General features: G+C 37.7%; 3 protein-coding genes across 3 annotated transcripts in view; 2 read left to right on the top strand and 1 right to left on the bottom strand.

The window, feature by feature from the left end:
- The window catches only part of lipia (lipase, member Ia), a 10,269-nt gene extending 3,975 nt beyond the window's left edge, over positions 1-6,294 (top strand). The window contains exons 4-9 of the mRNA XM_016295956.1: positions 3,274-3,382; positions 3,461-3,562; positions 3,670-3,759; positions 4,691-4,799; positions 4,875-5,048; positions 5,877-6,294. Of these exons, the coding sequence (XP_016151442.1) occupies positions 3,274-3,382; positions 3,461-3,562; positions 3,670-3,759; positions 4,691-4,799; positions 4,875-5,048; positions 5,877-5,964 (672 nt within the window). The 3' untranslated portion in view covers positions 5,965-6,294. The remainder of the gene's footprint in view (positions 1-3,273; positions 3,383-3,460; positions 3,563-3,669; positions 3,760-4,690; positions 4,800-4,874; positions 5,049-5,876) is intronic.
- Positions 6,295-6,629: 335 nt separating this feature from the next.
- Positions 6,630-13,172, bottom strand: LOC107603213 (CD2-associated protein). The gene is made up of 8 exons (XM_016295955.1): positions 13,156-13,172; positions 11,742-11,799; positions 11,589-11,616; positions 10,983-11,098; positions 10,498-10,605; positions 9,510-9,682; positions 9,368-9,431; positions 6,630-6,861 (listed from the first exon to the last, which is right to left on the bottom strand). Exons 1-8 carry the CDS (start codon positions 13,170-13,172, stop codon positions 6,823-6,825), a joined length of 603 nt encoding a protein of 200 aa, XP_016151441.1. The 3' UTR covers positions 6,630-6,822.
- A 991-nt stretch (positions 13,173-14,163) lies between these two features.
- The window catches only part of kif20a (kinesin family member 20A), a 24,998-nt gene continuing 17,935 nt past the window's right edge, over positions 14,164-21,226 (top strand). The window contains 6 exon segments of the mRNA XM_016296012.1: positions 14,164-14,343; positions 15,154-15,340; positions 17,273-17,365; positions 17,433-17,576; positions 20,341-20,479; positions 20,561-20,736. Of these exon segments, the coding sequence (XP_016151498.1) occupies positions 15,164-15,340; positions 17,273-17,365; positions 17,433-17,576; positions 20,341-20,479; positions 20,561-20,736 (729 nt within the window). The 5' untranslated portion in view covers positions 14,164-14,343; positions 15,154-15,163.

Genomic DNA, 21,226 nt, shown 5'->3' with positions numbered 1-21,226 from the left:
TGAAGATATTTAGTAAATCTCCTACCGTAAATATATCAAAACTTAATGTTTGATTAGTAATATGCATTGCTAAGAACTTCATTTGAACAACTTTAAAGATGATTTTCTCAATATTTAGATTTTTTTGCACCCTCAGATTCCAGATTTTCAAATAGTTGCATCTCGGCCAAATATTGTCCTATCCTAACAAACCATGCATCAATGGAAAGCTTATTTATTCAGCTTTCATATCATGCATAAATCTCAATTTTGAAAAATTGACCCTTATGACTGATTTTGTGCTCCAGGGTCACAAATGGTAAAAGATACCAGTCCAAAAATACAATGGTGCACATATGGAATACAGTGAACCGCTTCAGGCGCATATATTACTGTATATAAGAGTGTTAAACCGATATTCTGGAGTGGTGTTCGAACATTACTCTGCCTTTTGTTAACTTGTTAATAAACGTCTATCTGGCTTCAAAACCTCTCCAGAGCAATTTATTTTGATCAAGAAAAAATCTACAACACTTTACAATGAACAATGTCATTTTTCGGCTCAAATCAGTTCAGTATTAATTAGTGAGTCAGCCTAAATTGATGGTTTGGTACTTAACAATGATTATGGTGTTAGTAATAGAAATTGTAAGTAGATGCTGTCAGGAATTTGTAATTATTTATTTATTTTTGGCTGGGACATTCATTATTTACATCTTGGACTCCGATTGTCTACAGAATCTTTTTTCACTGCAAAATATTAGCACTACAGAAGCCACAATGATCGTCTCTAATTCATGATACTAATACTAATTAAATGTTCCTTCACTGTTGGATGAATGTCGGACGCCCCATGAAATCAAAATTAATTTGTAGATTTTAGAAGTCTAGAAGTAAATGCAAAATGCACATTTAACAGCTATTCACTTTTAAAGCTGCAATGAAACGGATGTATCAATAGGGCTTTTCTTCATTTTGCGAATTGCATCCAAGTGTAATGGATTATTGAAAAAGAAAAGAAAAAAAATCTTCTGTTCATCTGCCGTTGACTGAATTTTGAGGTCTGTGCATTTCATTCAAAAATAAATGCAAGCTTGCAGTCAGTATGGAGTGGTTTTTTTTGGACTAAATGATTGTCCTGCGCATCAGCAGAGAGAAGTCGAGTTTGCATTTACAAAATACATAGGGTGAATATTCATTTCATGCCAACTTTTTTAAATATACATATATTATACAGTTGAAGTCAAAAGTTTACATAAACCTTTCAGAATCTGCAAAATGTTAATTATTTTACCAAAGTAAGAGGTAAATCATACAAAATGCATGTTATTGTTTATTTAGTACTGACCTGAGTAAGATATTTCACATAAAAGATGTTTACATATAGTTCACAAGGGAAAATAATAGTTGAATTTATAAAAATGACCCTGTTCAAAAGTTTACCCCCTGAAGATCAGGGTAAATTTAACTTATTTTGTCTTCTGGGAATCATGTAAGTTTCTTCTGTAGCTTCTGAAGGGCAGCGCTAAATGAAAAAAATATGATATTTAGGCAAAATAAGAAAAATGCACACACCTCCATTCGGTTCAAAAGTTTTCACCCCCAGCTCTGAATGCATGGTTTTTCCTTCTGGAGCATCAGCGAGCGTCTGAAGCTTCTGTAATAGTTGTGTTTGACTCCCTCAGTTGTCCTCGGTGTGAAAAGATGCATCTCAAAATCATACAGTTATTGTTGGAAAGAGTTCAAATACACAAAAATGCTGGAAAACCACAGAATTTGTGGGAGCTGGGGGTTTTTCTGAAGAACAGCAGGCAGTTTAACTGTTCAGGACAAACAAGGGACTCATGAACAGCTATCACTAAACACAAAAACAGCTGTGGATCATTCAGATAACAGCACAGTATTAAGAGTCAGGGGAGAGGGGGTGTAAACTTTTGAAAAGGCTCATTTTTATAAATTCAACTTATTTTCTCTTGTGGACTATATGTAAACATCTTTTATGCGAAATATCTTATTCACGTCAGTGCTAAATAAACAACACATTTTGTATGATCCCTCTTATTTTGGTAAAATAATTAACATTTTGCAGATTCTGAAAGGTGTATGTAAACTTTTGACTTCGTCTATATTATATATTGCACACTGTTTTTTTTTCCCAATCAGAAGCTGTTCTCCGTGAGAGAGTCCTGAGCCCTAAAACTGATTAACAAGTCCTAATTCATGACTGAGCAAAGCAGAAAATTATAATTGCTAATAATAATATTTTCTGTTTTTAATTTTGCTTATAGTTTTAGTAATTTTGTTGTGTTTTTTTTATGTGTATGCATTTTTTTATTTAGTTTTTAGTATTTATTTTAGTACTTCAACTTAAATGAAACTAAATGGAAATAAGAAATGTTGCATCGGCAACTAGCTGAAATAAAACAAATTTATATCTTAAGCAATTTTGCTTATTTATTTGTTTGTTTATTTATTACAATTTATATTTATTTATATTGTCGTTTTAGCAATTATTTAGCAATAATGACCCTGGGTCAGGGAGAGGGTGGAAAGTGGTTGTGAAACCTCGGCTGGAAATGAAACACTACCTCGGGGAGAAATGAAATAAACAGATATGAGCTGTTGAAGGTTGTGCTGGGTCTTGAGGACAGGTATCAGGTTTGTCTGTGCACAGGTGAAGCATGCAGGTAAATCATTAACTTCTTCAGGTGGAGTCCTGAATAAACAGCAGGTGACAGTCTTGTTGTTTTATGTTGACGTAGTGCTCAAGTAGGTAACGTTGTCCTGTCATACTTCAGATAAAATACAATGAAGGCCTTTAAACTATCGCCAACTGGAAGCGTTAAAATAAAAACTTGTGTAATGAGATGGTACATAAATACATAGAGAGGCTTTTTGGATGTTTTATTTTATTTATTTGTTTTTATTAGGTCTTGCATTTAGATTTTATTTTTGCTCAACCCTTTAACATATCCGGATTTTGTGTGCGTGTGTGTGTGTGTGTGTGTGTGTGTGTGTGTGTGAGAGAGAGTGTGTGTGTGAGAGTGTGACTCTCTCACACACATACAGACTCATGGGGACTCGTGTCACGGTGGGGACCTAAATTGAGGTCCCCACGGGTAAACAAATGAATAAATCAAGTTTTTTGAAAATCTAAAAATGCAGAAAGTTTTCTGTAAGGGGTAGGGGATAGAAAATACTGTTTGGTCAGTATACAAGTAATAGAAGTCTATGGAAAGTCCCCACAATTCACAGAAACAAACGTGTGTGTGTGTGTGTGTTTTGACATCACAGGAGAAAGGGGCTGATCTCGGCTCCATACACATGATCGGTGTCAGTTTAGGGGCCCACATCTCGGGTTTCACTGGGGCCAATTTTAAAGGAAGCATTGGCAGAATAACAGGTGAGACTGATCCGTTCTCCTGAAGCTCTGAGTGGAGTGTTTCAGTGTGTGATTGTGATGTTTGCGTGTCTCACTCAGCACTGGATCCGGCGGGGCCCGAGTTTAACGGTCAGCCCCCCAGCGAGCGTCTCGACCCGTCTGATGCCCAGTTCGTGGAGGCGCTGCACACAGACATGGACGGTGTGTTTCTCTCACACGTCACGAGACGGGGCTCTTGATTATGTGACACTCTATATAGAACATGAATATCTAGACGTGGTTAACTCATGGCTGGTGTTTTCTTGCAGCGCTGGGCTATCGTGATGTCCTGGGTCACATCGACTATTACGCAAACGGTGGAGCGGATCAGCCTGGATGCCCCAGAACCATCTTTTCAGGTCAGCTTTAACCATTTTAATAGCATTTTAATGTAACCGCAATTAAAAATAGTATTACACAAAACACACACGCACTGCTGTTCAGTTTGGGATCAGACGTTTCTTCTGCTCATCAAGGCTGCATTTATTTGATCAAAAGTACAGGAAAAAACTTAATATTGTGAAATATTATTATAATTTAAAACAGCTGTTTTCTGTGTGAATCTCTGTTAAACTGTAATGTATTTCTGTGATGTGCAGCTGTATTTTCAGCATCATTCCTCCAGTCTTCAGTGTCACATGATCTTCAGAAATCAGTATAATATGCTGATCTGCTGCTCGAGAAACATTTCTCTATTATCAGTTTATTTAAAATAGAAATATTTTGTAGCAATGTCAGTCTTTACTAGTCTTTGCTGAAGTATAAGTATTAATTTTTTTTAAATGTACTAACCCCAAACTTTTAAACTGTATTGTATTATTGTTAAATATAAATTATAATTTAAAGTATATTAAAACAGAAAACCATTATAAATTTTACAATAATTTTCTGTATTTTTTTTAATCAAATAAATGCAGCCTTGATGAGCAGAAGATTTTTTTTTTTTTTTTAAACATTAAAAATCTTACTGGTCCTAAACTTTTGAATGGCAGTGTGTATTTGTGTACTCTTTAAACTTAAAAATGCTTGTCAAATTAAATAAAAAATAAAGATTGATTTTAAATCTTTCAGTATTTTAATTTTGACTTGCTTTCTAACCATACCTCTCAGAATTTCCAAATGCGAGGCATATAAAAGTGTCATAATTACATAATCATAATTACTTGCAAGATGCTTCTCGCGCTCTTAAAGAAACATAAGACTTAACACTGCTTTTGTGCTGCAGGGACACATATATATATATATATATATAATGTAACAGCTTGATTATGTAATCTCTGACTCCACTAGAGTTCGGTTACAAGGTTGATATTATCACATGGAACCAGAAGACACACTGGGGATATTTAACGATTAAATTAAGCGATGGACAGGAAGAGGCGCAAGTTGAGCTCAATCAGTAAGTCTCGTTCTCGTGTAAGGAGTATTCCCAGATCGATGTTTTGGATGCTGATGTTTCTCCTCTCTCTTCCAGTAAATCCCTGATGTTTGAGAGGTTTGTGGAGAGCAGCGTTCTGGCTCAGTTTGACCGAGACGTCCAGCCTGTGAAAGAGATCTCACTCAAGTTCTGTACGGGGAAAGGACTCCGGCCGAGCAAGAAACTGCGGCTCCTGCGCATCCGCCTCACTCCTCTACAGAACCACCTCAGGTCTGTGTGCTTTCATCTGAAGGAAGAGTTCATGTCTGAGCTCTTCTTATACATGCTCTTCATGAACTGTTCACAGCAAGCCCAATAGCAGCTCTGTCAATCAGTGATCTGTGCTTCGTTTAATTCAAGCATGAGGTCTCAAGGTGTGTCATGTTTGACGTCAAACATACTCAAAAGTTTGTTATTTTTAAATAAATTACATTTTTTATTCATCAAGGCTGCATTAAATTGATCATAAATGAGAGTAAAGACATTTATAATGTTACAGTAGATTTCTATTTCAAAGAAATGCTGCTCTTTTGAACTTTCTGTTCATCTGTGAATCCTGAAAAATAAAATGCATCACAGTTTCCACAAAAATATTGTGCAGCACGACTGTGTTCAACATTGATAATAATCAGAAATGTTCAGCACATTAGAATGATTTCTGAAGATCGTGTGACACTGAAGATGCTGAAAATCCAGCTTTGATCACAGAAATAAATTACAGTTTAACAGATATTCCCGCAGAAACAGCTGTTAATAATTTTTCACTATTTTTACTGTATCCTTGGTGAGCAGAAGAGACTTCTCTCAGAAACATTCAAGTATCTTACTGACCCCAGACTTTTAAATAGAAACATTCATCTTTGTACAGGGGATTGAGAAATGTCGCAGGCTAGATTCAAACTCACTGCCAATGTGAATTAAATCCGAGGTTATTCAGACATAAAGATTTAATTAATGCTTGTCAGTACACATCTTAAACCGAATAGAGACATAGCCACGACATCTCTTCTGGTTTGTCACTCAAACTCAGATTCTCTAAACCGTTGTCTTGTGTTTCAGCGGGCCTCTGTGTCGCTATGATCTTCTGCTGGAGGAAAATAAAGAGGTGACGTTCAGACCGATTCCCTGTGAAGACTCGAACTTCTGATCCAGACACCGCTGTCCTTTTCTCTCGGGTCAGCGTCAGTGCTGTCTTTCAGAGTCCCTTCAGAAATCTCATTTACAGCTTGTTGTTTGGTTTTCTTAAAGAAAGTGTTGCTGTACCTTCGTGGTTTTTATGTAATGTAAATAAATATTTTTGTAAATATTTATTTGTCTTGTTTTTGCCTCGGTGATATTTATGGTATTGCTTTAGTTTTCTTTGTTTTAAAGTATAGTTTTTTTCTTAGAGGACACTTTTTTTACATCTTATGCCTCACGTCTTGCCTTTCCGCTCACTGCATATAAAAATGAAATTGTGATGTAATCATACATGTATAAATATAATAGCAATGTTAATGCATTTCATCACACGCTACTATTGAAAAGTTGGTTGTCCAGTAACTTTTTTTTTTTTTCAATTGATACATTTGCATTGTAACAAAAAAATTTATTTTTTAAAAATGCAAGTTCTTCTGAACTTCATCAGAATCCTGAATAAATGTATCACAGTTTCCACAAAAACATTAACCGTTTTCAATAATAAGAAGAGCAGCAAATCAGCATATTAGAATGATTTCTGAAGATCATGTGACACTGAAGACTGTTGAAAATTCAGCTTTGATCACGGAAATAAATTACAGTTTAACAGATATTCTTTTTTTGATGGTCTTTTTTATAGGTTGCTCTCTCTTTCCAGTCATCGTGCATGGTTTCAAACCCAAAACGTGTTTTATACAGCAATATGTTCACGGTGTTCTGATACAAAGTTCTTCCTCAGTCTTTGTAAGTTCTTCATTGCACACTTGCGTTTGGCCGAGACTCCGTGTCTGTATCTGTGACGTCTGACGGCTTCATCAGAGCTGGCTCACTTGGACATGTGCTTCTTAAGACGTTCCACTTCAATCTGAAGAGAAAGAGAGCACTAGTGAGTGTTCACGGTACAAAACTAAACAACACATTACAAGCAAGACACAAGTTGCTATGTTTTCCAATTGATTTAATTTATTTATGCCTTTACTGTTACCCAAACCTTACATCATTTTGGGGTTTTTGGTTGTTAAAAAATAAATAAGCAAGTCCAGCCCAGGTAATACAAAAAGTAGTCTAATGTAACGCATTACTTTCCATAAAAAGTAACTAAGTAACACAATTAGTTACTTTTATATGGAGTAACGCAACATTGTAATGCATTACTTTTAAAAGTAGCTTTCCCCAGCACTGCTCACGAATGAAATAGTTTAACATCTAGAGGCTCTTGACTCACTTGCAGTGACAAACAACTGTTACCCAAACCTTACATCATTTTGGGGTTTTTGGTTGTTAAAAAATAAATAAGCAAGTCCAGCCCAGGTAATACAAAAAGTAGTCTAATGTAACGCATTACTTTCCATAAAAAGTAACTAAGTAACACAATTAGTTACTTTTATATGGAGTAACGCAACATTGTAATGCATTACTTTTAAAAGTAGCTTTCCCCAGCACTGCTCACGAATGAAATAGTTTATAGTTTATAGTTTAACATCTAGAGGCTCTTGACTCACTTGCAGTGACAAACGCATCTTCTTTTCTTCATCCAGTTCGTTCAGGAGCAGTTTGATCTCTTTTCTGAAACACAGTGACGTTGCATTTACAGAAAAATAAGGATAAGAAGCCCAAAACAGCGTGCATTGATGTTACACAAACTTGTGCTGAGTCTTCAGCGTGTCCAGGTCATCTCGGAGCTCTCGGAGCTCCGCTCTCATCTGCTCTATAGCACCGGGGCCCCGCGGGGCCGCTCGCGGTTTAGCAGCTAACGCTGAGAGATACGCCGGGAGCAGAGTCATGCTTGTGCCAGAAGAAGAGCTGCTGACGGGCTCCTGACAAAAAACATCAAAGGGACCATCCTAATCATTTCAGTTCAGTTGTAAGCAGTTTGTCCTCTAGGGGCCTCATACTGCCAGGGGCCACAAAAGCCTAACAGGAGGTGTTGAGTAAGTTACTCTTAAAAAGTAAGTAATCAGTAGCTACTAACTACACCTTCAACAGAATAATTAGATTGCTGCACTAATTACTCTCTTTAGAAAGTGTTGCATTACTTATTACTAATTACTTGCTAAATCCCATATTAACCTCGACCACTTGAGCAGAACAAGGATAGACGTGAAACTGCTCTTCTAATTCTTCCAGATCAATAATATAAAAGTGCATAAATTATTCTAGAACTAACAAAAGTATTTAAAGGGAGAAGGTTACATGAAGGTTTAATATAGAATGGTTCTACAGTATTTCTGCAACACTGCTAATAGGGCCCCAGAAGGTGAGCATAAGGCCCAAAAAATCCAGCTTTGAATGTTGAAGATTAATGAAGACTACTATTTTAGGCAACATTTTTAGATTTAGGTACTCTAAACTATTTCCTATTATTAATAATTAACATTAAAATAAAAATCTGGGCTGCACAATGAATCAACAAGGGATTTCAAATGACAAAATAATCACAATATAATTTTTGCTGTGCAGCCTATCAGTCAAAATAAAACACTAAAATGTATGTATTGTATGTGTTTACTTGCATGTGACCATTAACAAAAATCAGGGAATAACATTAAATTACTGAACTTCTAAGACCTTCGACTGACAGAAACCCCTGCAGTCTGGAAAAATAGTCTTTTTGTCTTCGTAACAGACTTACTGTGGTGTCTTTGGGTGCATCTGTGTTGCTATAAAGAAACTTGAGGGCCAGCAGGTCTGGTTCCTGATGCACTTCGTTCATTTTCTGGCCTGTTTGTTCATCAGCAGCCTGCAAAGAGAAGTAAAAAGCACAAAACACTCAATATCTTCAGAACATCTTTATCTTTAGTCTCTAGACTTCAGTTTTAGGTTCTAAAATGTGTCTTATCCTAAACAATGTTACACCAGTAATACTGTAGTTTAGTGAGTTAGGAAACTACCACACTGTTTTGTACAGTATCAGTCATAGCAATGTGTGAGTTGTTAGAATGTGACTTACACACCGATTAAGACTGAGAAGTTAAATATAAGTCGAGGACAAACACAAACCTTGACAAAGGTTGTGTCTATTCGAGGAGGTTTGGATGACACTGGTTAGTGCAAGATAACTCAAGTGTCACGGCTTGTTCATGCAGTCATTAAATACGTGATGATTGGCTTTCTGACGTGATTCAGAGAGAGCATGTTCTCCAGTCTGCTGTGTTCGCTCAGAGTCGACACGACGGACTTGAAATCTTCAACATCTGTGACAATGAGGCGTGGAAAATAATGCACACGCAGTTCTGGGGGGAAATAAAGTGCCACGGGCCAAACTATAATTCACTGTCCTCAAAAAATATATTAAATATTTGAGTCTATAAATATTAATAGAAAGAGCAACGTAATATACTGTATATATAATATGATTTTAGGAGAAATACTTGCAGTGACAAACGCATCTTCTTTTCTTCATCCAGTTCGTTCAGGAGCAGTTTGATCTCTTTTCTGAAACACAGTGACGTTGCATTTACAGAAAAATAAGGATAAGAAGCCCAAAACAGCGTGCATTGATGTTACACAAACTTGTGCTGAGTCTTCAGCGTGTCCAGGTCATCTCGGAGCTCTCGGAGCTCCGCTCTCATCTGCTCTATAGCACCGGGGCCCCGCGGGGCCGCTCGCGGTTTAGCAGCTAACGCTGAGAGATACGCCGGGAGCAGAGTCATGCTTGTGCCAGAAGAAGAGCTGCTGACGGGCTCCTGACAAAAAACATCAAAGGGACCATCCTAATCATTTCAGTTCAGTTGTAAGCAGTTTGTCCTCTAGGGGCCTCATACTGCCAGGGGCCACAAAAGCCTAACAGGAGGTGTTGAGTAAGTTACTCTTAAAAAGTAAGTAATCAGTAGCTACTAACTACACCTTCAACAGAATAATTAGATTGCTGCACTAATTACTCTCTTTAGAAAGTGTTGCATTACTTATTACTAATTACTTGCTAAATCCCATATTAACCTCGACCACTTGAGCAGAACAAGGATAGACGTGAAACTGCTCTTCTAATTCTTCCAGATCAATAATATAAAAGTGCATAAATTATTCTAGAACTAACAAAAGTATTTAAAGGGAGAAGGTTACATGAAGGTTTAATATAGAATGGTTCTACAGTATTTCTGCAACACTGCTAATAGGGCCCCAGAAGGTGAGCATAAGGCCCAAAAAATCCAGCTTTGAATGTTGAAGATTAATGAAGACTACTATTTTAGGCAACATTTTTAGATTTAGGTACTCTAAACTATTTCCTATTATTAATAATTAACATTAAAATAAAAATCTGGGCTGCACAATGAATCAATAAGGGATTTCAAATGACAAAATAATCACAATATAATTTTTGCTGTGCAGCCTATCAGTCAAAATAAAACACTAAAATGTATGTATTGTATGTGTTTACTTGCATGTGACCATTAACAAAAATCAGGGAATAACATTAAATTACTGAACTTCTAAGACCTTCGACTGACAGAAACCCCTGCAGTCTGGAAAAATAGTCTTTTTGTCTTCGTAACAGACTTACTGTGGTGTCTTTGGGTGCATCTGTGTTGCTATAAAGAAACTTGAGGGCCAGCAGGTCTGGTTCCTGATGCACTTCGTTCATTTTCTGGCCTGTTTGTTCATCAGCAGCCTGCAAAGAGAAGTAAAAAGCACAAAACACTCAATATCTTCAGAACATCTTTATCTTTAGTCTCTAGACTTCAGTTTTAGGTTCTAAAATGTGTCTTATCCTAAACAATGTTACACCAGTAATACTGTAGTTTAGTGAGTTAGGAAACTACCACACTGTTTTGTACAGTATCAGTCATAGCAATGTGTGAGTTGTTAGAATGTGACTTACACACCGATTAAGACTGAGAAGTTAAATATAAGTCGAGGACAAACACAAACCTTGACAAAGGTTGTGTCTATTCGAGGAGGTTTGGATGACACTGGTTAGTGCAAGATAACTCAAGTGTCACGGCTTGTTCATGCAGTCATTAAATACGTGATGATTGGCTTTCTGACGTGATTCAGAGAGAGCATGTTCTCCAGTCTGCTGTGTTCGCTCAGAGTCGACACGACGGACTTGAAATCTTCAACATCTGTGACAATGAGGCGTGGAAAATAATGCACACGCAGTTCTGGGGGGAAATAAAGTGCCACGGGCCAAACTATAATTCACTGTCCTCAAAAAATATATTAAATATTTGAGTCTATAAATATTAATAGAAAGAGCAACGTAATATACTGTATATATAATATGATTTTAGGAGAAATAAAATAAATGCAAAAAAATACACTGAGCACAACAGAGCAAAAAACTAAAGTTGAAATGTAAATAAACGCATGAGTGCTCTCGTTTGTATTTGGTCAATGAATGAAGGATGGAGCAGACGGATGTTTTACGTGCATTAGGTGCACAATATAAAACAATATTTGATTTGATTTAAGAATCATTTGGTGTTTCAGTAAATATCAGCCATGGTTTTAAAGTTTGTTTTGTACATTCACTGCTGTGGTCACTACAGGAATCTATATATAGCTACTTCTCACACCAACTGTGTTGTAACTGTACACCATCATGACAGAGACTATTGTCCAGACTAAGTTTAGCCAGAATCTCTCACTCACCAGCCGGATCCAGCCCGAGAAATACAATCTAGTAAAGAGAAATTAAATCAGACATTGCATTATATTAGAGTTACTGATGCATCTAAAGCATATTATTGTATAAGTCCAGCGATAAAACACTGTGGGGTTCAAGGTCTGGTCCAGAAAACTCACATGTCTCTGTTTTGCAACGGTAACTTTCCAGACTCCATCCGCAGCTAGACGCTCATGTCTTCATTTCATCTTGTGTCTGTCAGCATGATGGCTCTCCAGCTCTTCTGCGGCGCTTCTCAGGAGCCTCTTTGCCTGCTAATACTCTCTCCTTTTATGGAGCCCTCAAGACACCAATCAGAAGTCATGCACACGTCCCGCACATTTGTCCCACAGATTCTTTCTCTGTGACGTAGAGTAACAATAAAGTGATCAAACCTATGAAATAAAACCTCAGCTGTTTAGATCAAAAAGTATGTCTGATATCAACACTCAACGCAGCATGCAAATCAGGTCTTTGAATGATGATGATTCTGGGTTTGCATCGTTTCTGTGTGTATTTTGGATCAATCAGCCTAAATAATTAAAGCACTGCTGTTCAGACTGGACAAATGCAAACAAATGGGTCAGTCTAGACTTGTCTGGACTCTGACTTTCACACTATCATTCATATTTTTATCAATGCAACACGTTTCAGGCTCAGAAGTTCATAAACGTGAAAGGAAGCTCACATGCAGGTTAATTACACACTCAAACCAAACACTCTTTTGTGATTTATTACGCCTTAAACATTAGTGCTTGATAACACCATCATTTATTGTCACAAACATCAAAACTGGTGTAACATGAGACTCAGATAATGCCAGACATCAAGCTTTGCAAATACATGCAAACACAGCCACAAATAACTCCGTTTAGCAATAAGTTAACAATCATTTAGGCCATGTGTCATCACTTTCACACACAATACTGAAACTAACTTCATTTCACTCTCTGTTTAGATCATCATACATTGAAACACGTAAGTAAAAGTGTTGTAACCATGTTTTTTTTACTTTTAAACTATGGTTAGCAGTGTTGGGGAAAGTTACTTTTAAAGATAATGCATTACAGTATTGCATTACTCCCTAAAAATAACTAACTGCATTACGCAGATACTTTTTATGGAAATGTCCCTGCTGAAAAACAATAGACACCATCGCAGAATCTGTAATGGTTTTACTGGTTATAATGAGAATCGTACTGGTTTTAATGGAAACTGTGATGGACGCTGGGGGCAATCGGTCACCTTCTTTTGGGGGCTTGTCGAAACCAATAAATCCTAAAGGAATGTGTCCCAAAACACACAAAACAAAACCTTACAGTAAAACTCAACACTGATTACTGTCAGACTTACAGAATCCTTTGTCACTTTTTAATTTTAAAGCACAAACACCACGAAATCAGACGTTGGCACCTCTTTTTACTGTGAGATTATTCTGAGGTTTAAAATCATATTGTTTAATGATGCTGTTTTAAAATCAAATCTTCGCATAACTATGATAGGAAACAATGGCATCTATAGTTATATTGAAGGAACATCACTTTGTGACATTACTTCAATGCCGTTAACATTGTTTCAGCAGTTGATTGCTTTCTGGGGAGAGAACTAAAGTCCAAATTAGTGCCGTGGAGCAAGCAATGGTCTTCTCAAAGTTGTCAAGAAGACTTATTAGAATGCAGCATTAAAGCTGAGATGAGTCTGTGTCTGACCAGTAACTTATACCTTATTCTTATCAGTCTTTTCAACCAAAAATTGGTAGTTTTGGTAGTTGGTCTTACAGTTTTAACCTTTTTATGAATCATTTTTTCATTGCTGACATATTCTAAGTCACCCAAAGTTCACTGGTTCACTCAAGTTCATCAGCGGTCCAGCGGAAAACACCTAAATCTCTCACAGATTGAAACAATCATCACATTGATTATTGATTATTGTTATAGCCATTTAGTCATTTCCATGAATTTACATTTTGTTTCAATGCCACCTTGCTGTAGCTGTCTAGGAAGGGCCTTACTAGTCGATAGTGTTATAACAAGTGTCCTTTAACTTTTTAATTATATAATAAATAAAAAAGAAAACAGATAGAATAGAGCAAGCTAGTGTTAGAGGCCTTTATTGCATTTTGTTAATTGTATAACAAATAAAAAGAAAACAAATAGATAAAATGCAAAAAGAATAGAAAAGCTAGTGTTAGTTTTTTTTTTTTTAAGAGTGCGAGTCTAAAAAAGGGGCAAGTGTTTTTTTTTTAAAGAATAGAATTAGAATAGAGTGTGCTAGAGTTAGAGGGTCAAGTAAAGATGGAAGAGATGTGTTTTTAGCCACATCAAATTAAACCGATTTTAATTTGAAATACATTTAAGAGACTCGAACTTTTAAAACTTAAAAACGTGAATCAGATGTGGACATTAAATGCACCAAACAAAAACACGCCACTGGCCACACCTCCGAGGGGAGTGGAAGCGCCTCACGTTGACCAATCAAAATCAAAGTATTTCCTCCGGCGTGTCTGATTGGCCAGTTGGAGTTGCTCAGGTGCGCTGTGATTGGTGGAGCGCCCTGACCGCGGCGTTCGAATATGTCTCAGTAAGCGTTAGTGAGCTATGCATGAGTTTAGTTTAGGTTAGTTACTGTACTAACTGTGTCCAGGTTAGATGTTATGATTCTAGCTTAGCTGCAGGAGTCACTTATATAACTGTAAAACTACGTTTAGATCATATTTCCCTCTGGAGGACATCATAAATCAAGGTAACGTCACGAATATTCATATATGCGATGCTAGCTGCTAACAGCTAACACAACTTCTGCTATTCTGTCGAAATGCTGTTCATTCAAAACATAGAGTAACGCGAGTTACGTAATCAGATTACTTTTTAAGTAACTAGTAAAGTAACGCATTACTGTTTAATTTACAAGAGAATATCGGAGTTACTTTTTCAGATAAGTAACGCAAGTTACTTTGTTTCCAGTTTATTGATTGACAGCTCTGGTGTTGCCATGGTGACAAATCAGAAGATGTTACTGTAGCTCTAAAATAAACATGAATATGCATTAATTCATCTGACAGATTCAGTATTCCTCAAAATGAATAAAAATAATGCAACTCAGAATATGATGCAAACCTGCAATAATTAAATGTTAAGCAACACAAATATGCTTTATGTATTTAATCCAGTTCTATTAGCTTCTGAGCTTCAATGATGCAGTTCAAGCGTACTAATAAACACACATTACTCTAGATGAACATCTGTGTGTCTTTGTTTATTGCTGAAGTGTTGAAATGTCTTCTTGGACATTGAGGCTCATTCATTTCACTTTTGGTGTGAAAAGGCTTTTATATTTGCCAGAAATATAACTTTTTTATTTTAAAATCGAACAAGCAAGCCCTGTCCAGATTTTAAAAGTAACACAACGCATTACTTTCCATAAAAAGTAACTAAGTAACGTAATTAGTTACTTTTTATGGAGTAGCGCAACATTGTAACGCATTACTTTTTAAAAGTAGCTTTCCCCAGCACTGGTGCTGACAGTAAGTACTGTGTGTGTTTCCGTGTCTAGGCCTGTGTTCATGGCTCTGGCGTCTCCGTGCGGGCTCCTGTCTGATGAGGAGGAGTGTGGGGCTGTGTTTGAGTCCACAGCTGCTGATATAGGAGATCTGATGATGAGATGCCAGCGCTCTGTGTCTCCTCTGCCGGAGATCTCTGTCATCAGCCCTGCTGCAGAGCCCCAGACTCACACTCAAGAGGTATGATCAGTGTCGCCAGCTTACTTTCATGGGAAGCTGTTAAAAGACGTTGTGATCACTACGCAAGATTGTGTCACTGCATCAATTCTCAGCAAAAATATATTTTATATAGTTCCTTTATATTTGTTCGTAAAAGGATATAAATAATAATTTTGTCTTACTTGTTCCAGTAACTACTTTTGTTCTTGCCAACAAGTTGACATTTTTTGTTACTAGCAAGATTTTTAATGTTACTAATGTAAGATTAACTATTAAAGGGATCATATGATGCTGCTAAAAAGAACATTATTTTGTGTATTTGGTGTAATGAAATGTGTTTACGCGGTTTAAGGTTAAAAAAACACATTATTTTCCACATACTGTACATTATTGTTTCTCCTCTATGCCCCGCCTTTCTGAAACGCTCGATTGTTACAAAGCTCATCGGTCTGAAAAGCGAGGTGTGCTGTGATTGGCCAGCTATCCAGTGCGTTGTGATTGGCTGAATACCTCAAGCGTGTGACGGAAATGTTACGCCCCTCACCATACTGTGATGATGCCCTGTCCGGCCGGAGCGACGAGACAAACACATTAAAACCCATTATAAACCAGGCATTCGTTGCATCCAGTGGAGACATAATTACGGATTATAATGACTTATACTGTCTTTTTACACGTTGTGTTGCATCGCGCCGCGTAAACATAAAACCATGTCTGCATTCTCTCGTGCACTCTCACTCTCTCTCTGCGTTCGCTTCACTTTTGTCCAGCCCGGTGCCTCATAGGTGAAAGCCGATCCGGTGATCCACAGCACTAAGTTGAAGTATTTCCTCAGCGACCAGCACGGATCAGCTCCAGGCATGACGAAGCGATATCGTCCTCTTTTGGAAGACCAAACAAAGTAGTTTCGCTTTCACTACGAAGCACACAGCGTCTTCACGACATGACGGCGGCGGCAACAATACTACAGCGAGAATAAAAGTTACGCCTTCTTTCTTTGCGTGCACATTTGGGCGGCGTTATGCAAATCTTCCCACATAGTGATGTAGGTATGTGGGGGCGTGTTAGAACGAGCCGTTTTAGGTAGGCGTGGCTGACTCTTAACTTTATAAAGAATATCTCTTTGGATTTGAGACTTTAGTCTTTGCAACTTTACAGATCTTCTTTATGCACCAAGAGCTTGTAACACTCCAAAGAGAAAGGAAAAAATGAAATCGCATCATATGACATCTTTAAACTACACAGTATCCATGCTGACTGGTAAAGTTGCAGGACACTTTGTGGATCACTAGTTTGTAGTGATGACTGGAATCAACATTAGTAATAAATAAGTACTAATATTTAAAAAAATAAGTACTTGTCAGTTTTTATAAAGTGGAGAGTTCCGGTGCTTGATTCTGATTGGCTGAGCCGCGTTCGAAGCTGTTGTAAATGACTCTACAAAGTAACACACACCTTTGTTTACGTTTGTGTGTTGCTCGGCAACCACTTTGTAGCAACCACAACTGTTTCTGAGGCGCTACATTGTTTGGTGGAAGAATACTGTGTTTATTAATATCATTACACTTTATTTGCTCTGTTTTATTTTGTGAAACCTTACTACGTATATGGAATAACCGTTTTATAAAAGCAATAAGTGAAACATAGACTTTTTAAAAAATTAAAATAGCAGTCTGGTTTAATATTCCTAGACACCAGTTCAGTATGCAGTTTGATATTGTACTGCACTACTTTTGATTTATTCATACGGTTATAAAGCTCTATGCTATATTGTTCAATTTTGCTGAACTCGCCCCAGGCTGATGATTACCGTTAGTTCAGTGGGCTCTTATGCCTCACACTGCCCAGCTGTAAATAATGTGTTTTCACTCTGCTCAACACAAACTGCTTGCTCAGTGGTTAGTACCGCAGGCTCTGTGATGTGAATGCATCTCTCATCTGTTTGACTGGCAGCCTGTGCAGATCAAGCCTGATGTCAGCGCTGACGACGGATCCGAGAAGCTGAAGGTTTTCCTGCGGATCCGTCCTCTGACTGAAGCAGAGCAGGTGAAGGAGTCGGACACACACACGTGAAACACTGTTTTAAGTGAGGAAGGGCTTGTTCGGCTGACAGTGAAGGCTTTGTTGTGCTCCTCAGGGTTGTGTGAATGTGCAGTCCGAGGACAGTCTGCTTCTCCGAGCGCCCAAAGACTCCCGCAACATGAAGAGTGCCGAGAGAGGCGTCGCTCAGAGCCTGCACAAGTTCACCTTCACAAAGGTAATGCGTCCACTAGGGCTGTGCGATATTGATAACATCTCGATATTTTATTGATACCGATAATTAGACGATATTTGGCTGAATGTGTTGTTGTACTGGCGTCTTAAACTGACTCCTAAAGTTTTTGATATTCTTCATATTCTGTGTGGTGATCAGTTCACACGGATAGAAATTCATCTTTTTCAAAAAGTTACAATTTTTACCTTTTATGGGCATTTAATTTTTTTTCTAAAAGTGTGCATTATCTTTTGAGTCAAATTCTTGCATTTAATCAATGAATTAGAATAATAAGACATTTGGGCTGTTACCAAGCAAATTAAATCAGTATCAGCTAAATTCATCTTTGCAGCGCAGAGGAAACACAGAGCTGCGTCTGAGGCGGCGTTTAGATGCATTTACACACTGTTTAGTGCAGGACATGAATGCATTTAACCTGCAGTTACAAATGCATACATAATAGTTTGATGTATTAAACATAAAACGTTGAATACTGATATTTGAAATTATTTAAATAATTAAAAGATACTTAATAAATAAGTACTAATATTTAAAAAAATAAGTACTTGTCAGTTTTTATAAAGTGGAGAGTTCCGGTGCTTGATTCTGATTGGCTGAGCCGCGTTCGAAGCTGTTGTAAATGACTCTACAAAGTAACACACACCTTTGTTTACGTTTGTGTGTTGCTCGGCAACCACTTTGTAGCAACCACAACTGTTTCTGAGGCGCTACATTGTTTGGTGGAAGAATACTGTGTTTATTAATATCATTACACTTTATTTGCTCTGTTTTATTTTGTGAAACCTTACTACGTATATGGAATAACCGTTTTATAAAAGCAATAAGTGAAACATAGACTTTTTAAAAAATTAAAATAGCAGTCTGGTTTAATATTCCTAGACACCAGTTCAGTATGCAGTTTGATATTGTACTGCACTACTTTTGATTTATTCATACGGTTATAAAGCTCTATGCTATATTGTTCAATTTTGCTGAACTCGCCCCAGGCTGATGATTACCGTTAGTTCAGTGGGCTCTTATGCCTCACACTGCCCAGCTGTAAATAATGTGTTTTCACTCTGCTCAACACAAACTGCTTGCTCAGTGGTTAGTACCGCAGGCTCTGTGATGTGAATGCATCTCTCATCTGTTTGACTGGCAGCCTGTGCAGATCAAGCCTGATGTCAGCGCTGACGACGGATCCGAGAAGCTGAAGGTTTTCCTGCGGATCCGTCCTCTGACTGAAGCAGAGCAGGTGAAGGAGTCGGACACACACACGTGAAACACTGTTTTAAGTGAGGAAGGGCTTGTTCGGCTGACAGTGAAGGCTTTGTTGTGCTCCTCAGGGTTGTGTGAATGTGCAGTCCGAGGACAGTCTGCTTCTCCGAGCGCCCAAAGACTCCCGCAACATGAAGAGTGCCGAGAGAGGCGTCGCTCAGAGCCTGCACAAGTTCACCTTCACAAAGGTAATGCGTCCACTAGGGCTGTGCGATATTGATAACATCTTATTGATATATTGATACCGATAATTAGACGATATTTGGCTGAATGTGTTGTTGTACTGGCGTCTTAAACTGACTCCTAGATATTCTTCTATTCTTCATATTCTGTGTGGTGATCAGTTCACACGGATAGAAATTCATCTTTTTCAAAAAGTTACAATTTTTACCTTTTATGGGCATTTAATTTTTTTTCTAAAAGTGTGCATTATCTTTTGAGTCAAATTCTTGCATTTAATCAATGAATTAGAATAATAAGACATTTGGGCTGTTACCAAGCAAATTAAATCAGTATCAGCTAAATTCATCTTTGCAGCGCAGAGGAAACACAGAGCTGCGTCTGAGGCGGCGTTTAGATGCATTTACACACTGTTTAGTGCAGGACACGAATGCATTTAACCTGCAGTTACAAATGCATACATAATAGTTTGATATATTAATCGTAAAACGTTGAATACTGATATTTGAAATTATTTAAATAATTAAAAGATACTTTAAATGTGAAATTAAAACCGCCAGTAGGTGGCAGCAAGTCACGGATAATAAGTGAGTCACTGCGATTGAACCGAATCATTTAAACGCTTGATTCATTCAGGAACGAAACGCCGTCATGTTGCTCAGAGACGCACAACAGTGCTGTGGCTGTGTTTGGAATTATTTGTATTGGCGAAATAGCACAAAAACAGTAGGGGTGTTTGGAATGGTTTTTGCAAAATACTTGATAATGTCAAATCGCACATCGTTAAAACAACAATTATGATATTGTCACAGAGAACCTGCAGTTACAAATGCATACATAATAGTTTGATGTATTAAACATAAAACGTTGAATACTGATATTTGAAATTATTTAAATAATTAAAAGATACTTTGAATGTGAAATTAAAACCGCCAGTAGGTGGCAGCAAGTCACGGATAATAAGTGAGTCACTGCGATTGAACCGAATCATTTAAACGCTTGATTCATTCAGGAACGAAACGCCGTCATGTTGCTCAGAGACGCACAACAGTGCTGTGGCTGTGTTTGGAATTATTTGTATTGGCGAAATAGCACAAAAACAGTAGGGGTGTTTGGAATGGTTTTTGCAAAATACTTGATAATGTCAAATCGCACATCGTTAAAACAACAATTATGATATTATCACAGACCATATATATCGCACACCCCTAGCATCCACCATGAAGGATATCATCAATAGTAAAAAGGCTCACAAAGTTATTTTTACTGACAAGCTTCACTCTGGATGTGACTTTTCTCACTCGTGCAGATTTTTGGAGCGCAGAGCTCTCAGCAGGAGGTTTACGATCACACCATGCGGGAGATGGTGCGAGATGTTCTGCGTGGAGAAAACCGGCTCCTCTACACTTACGGCGTGACCAACTCGGGCAAAACCTACACCATACAGGGTAAGACGGCCATGCCAGCTCTGGACTGATGCACATGTTTCTGTACAGCTGGATGGGTTGTTATTTTCTGTGATTGAGCAGGTGCGGGTGGAGACGCGGGTCTGCTGCCGCGAGCGTTAGTCTCTGTGTTCCTGAAGCTGTCTGGACGACTGTACTCTGCCATGGACCTCAAGCCTGTACTGAGCCAGGAGGTCCGTAAACTGGACGCGGGAGAGGTCCGTGCTGAGGAGATGCGGCGGGACGCTTTGCTCAAAGAGGTAAAGAGAGAGCAGTGTTGGGAAGGTTACTTTGGAAATGTAACAGGTTACAGATTACAAGTTACCCTACTTAAAATTTAATAAGTAGTGTAACTATTTCAGTTACTTCATTAAAGTAATGTAACTGATTAATTTTCTAAATGTCTAATGTTTTCAAACATGTTAACCTTACAGTTAGTGCTCAACACTGATTACCTTCATCACTTGAATTAAGATTATAATAATTTAATTTTAAAGCACAGCCACCACAAAATTGGACTTTAACACTTCTTTTTACTTTGAGATCATTTTGAGGCTAAATACAGATTTAAAATCAAAACACGAAATAGTTTAGTAGCTATGATGCTGTTTTTGAAATCAAATCTTTGCATAGCTAGGAAACATTGGCATCTAACAATGCCTTGGGGGAAAAAAACATTAATCGTATAAAATAAAGCATATACATAAACCCGTGTGTGTGTGTGTGTGTGTGTGTGTGTGTGTGTGTGTG

Source organism: Sinocyclocheilus grahami, unplaced genomic scaffold (genome assembly GCF_001515645.1).
Source record: "Sinocyclocheilus grahami isolate Dianchi unplaced genomic scaffold, SAMN03320097.WGS_v1.1 scaffold343.1, whole genome shotgun sequence".
In the NCBI taxonomy this organism is placed as follows: Eukaryota; Metazoa; Chordata; class Actinopteri; order Cypriniformes; family Cyprinidae; genus Sinocyclocheilus; species Sinocyclocheilus grahami.
Note: the sequence above shows the minus strand (reverse complement) of the source record. Positions and strands in the feature narration are given on the sequence as shown.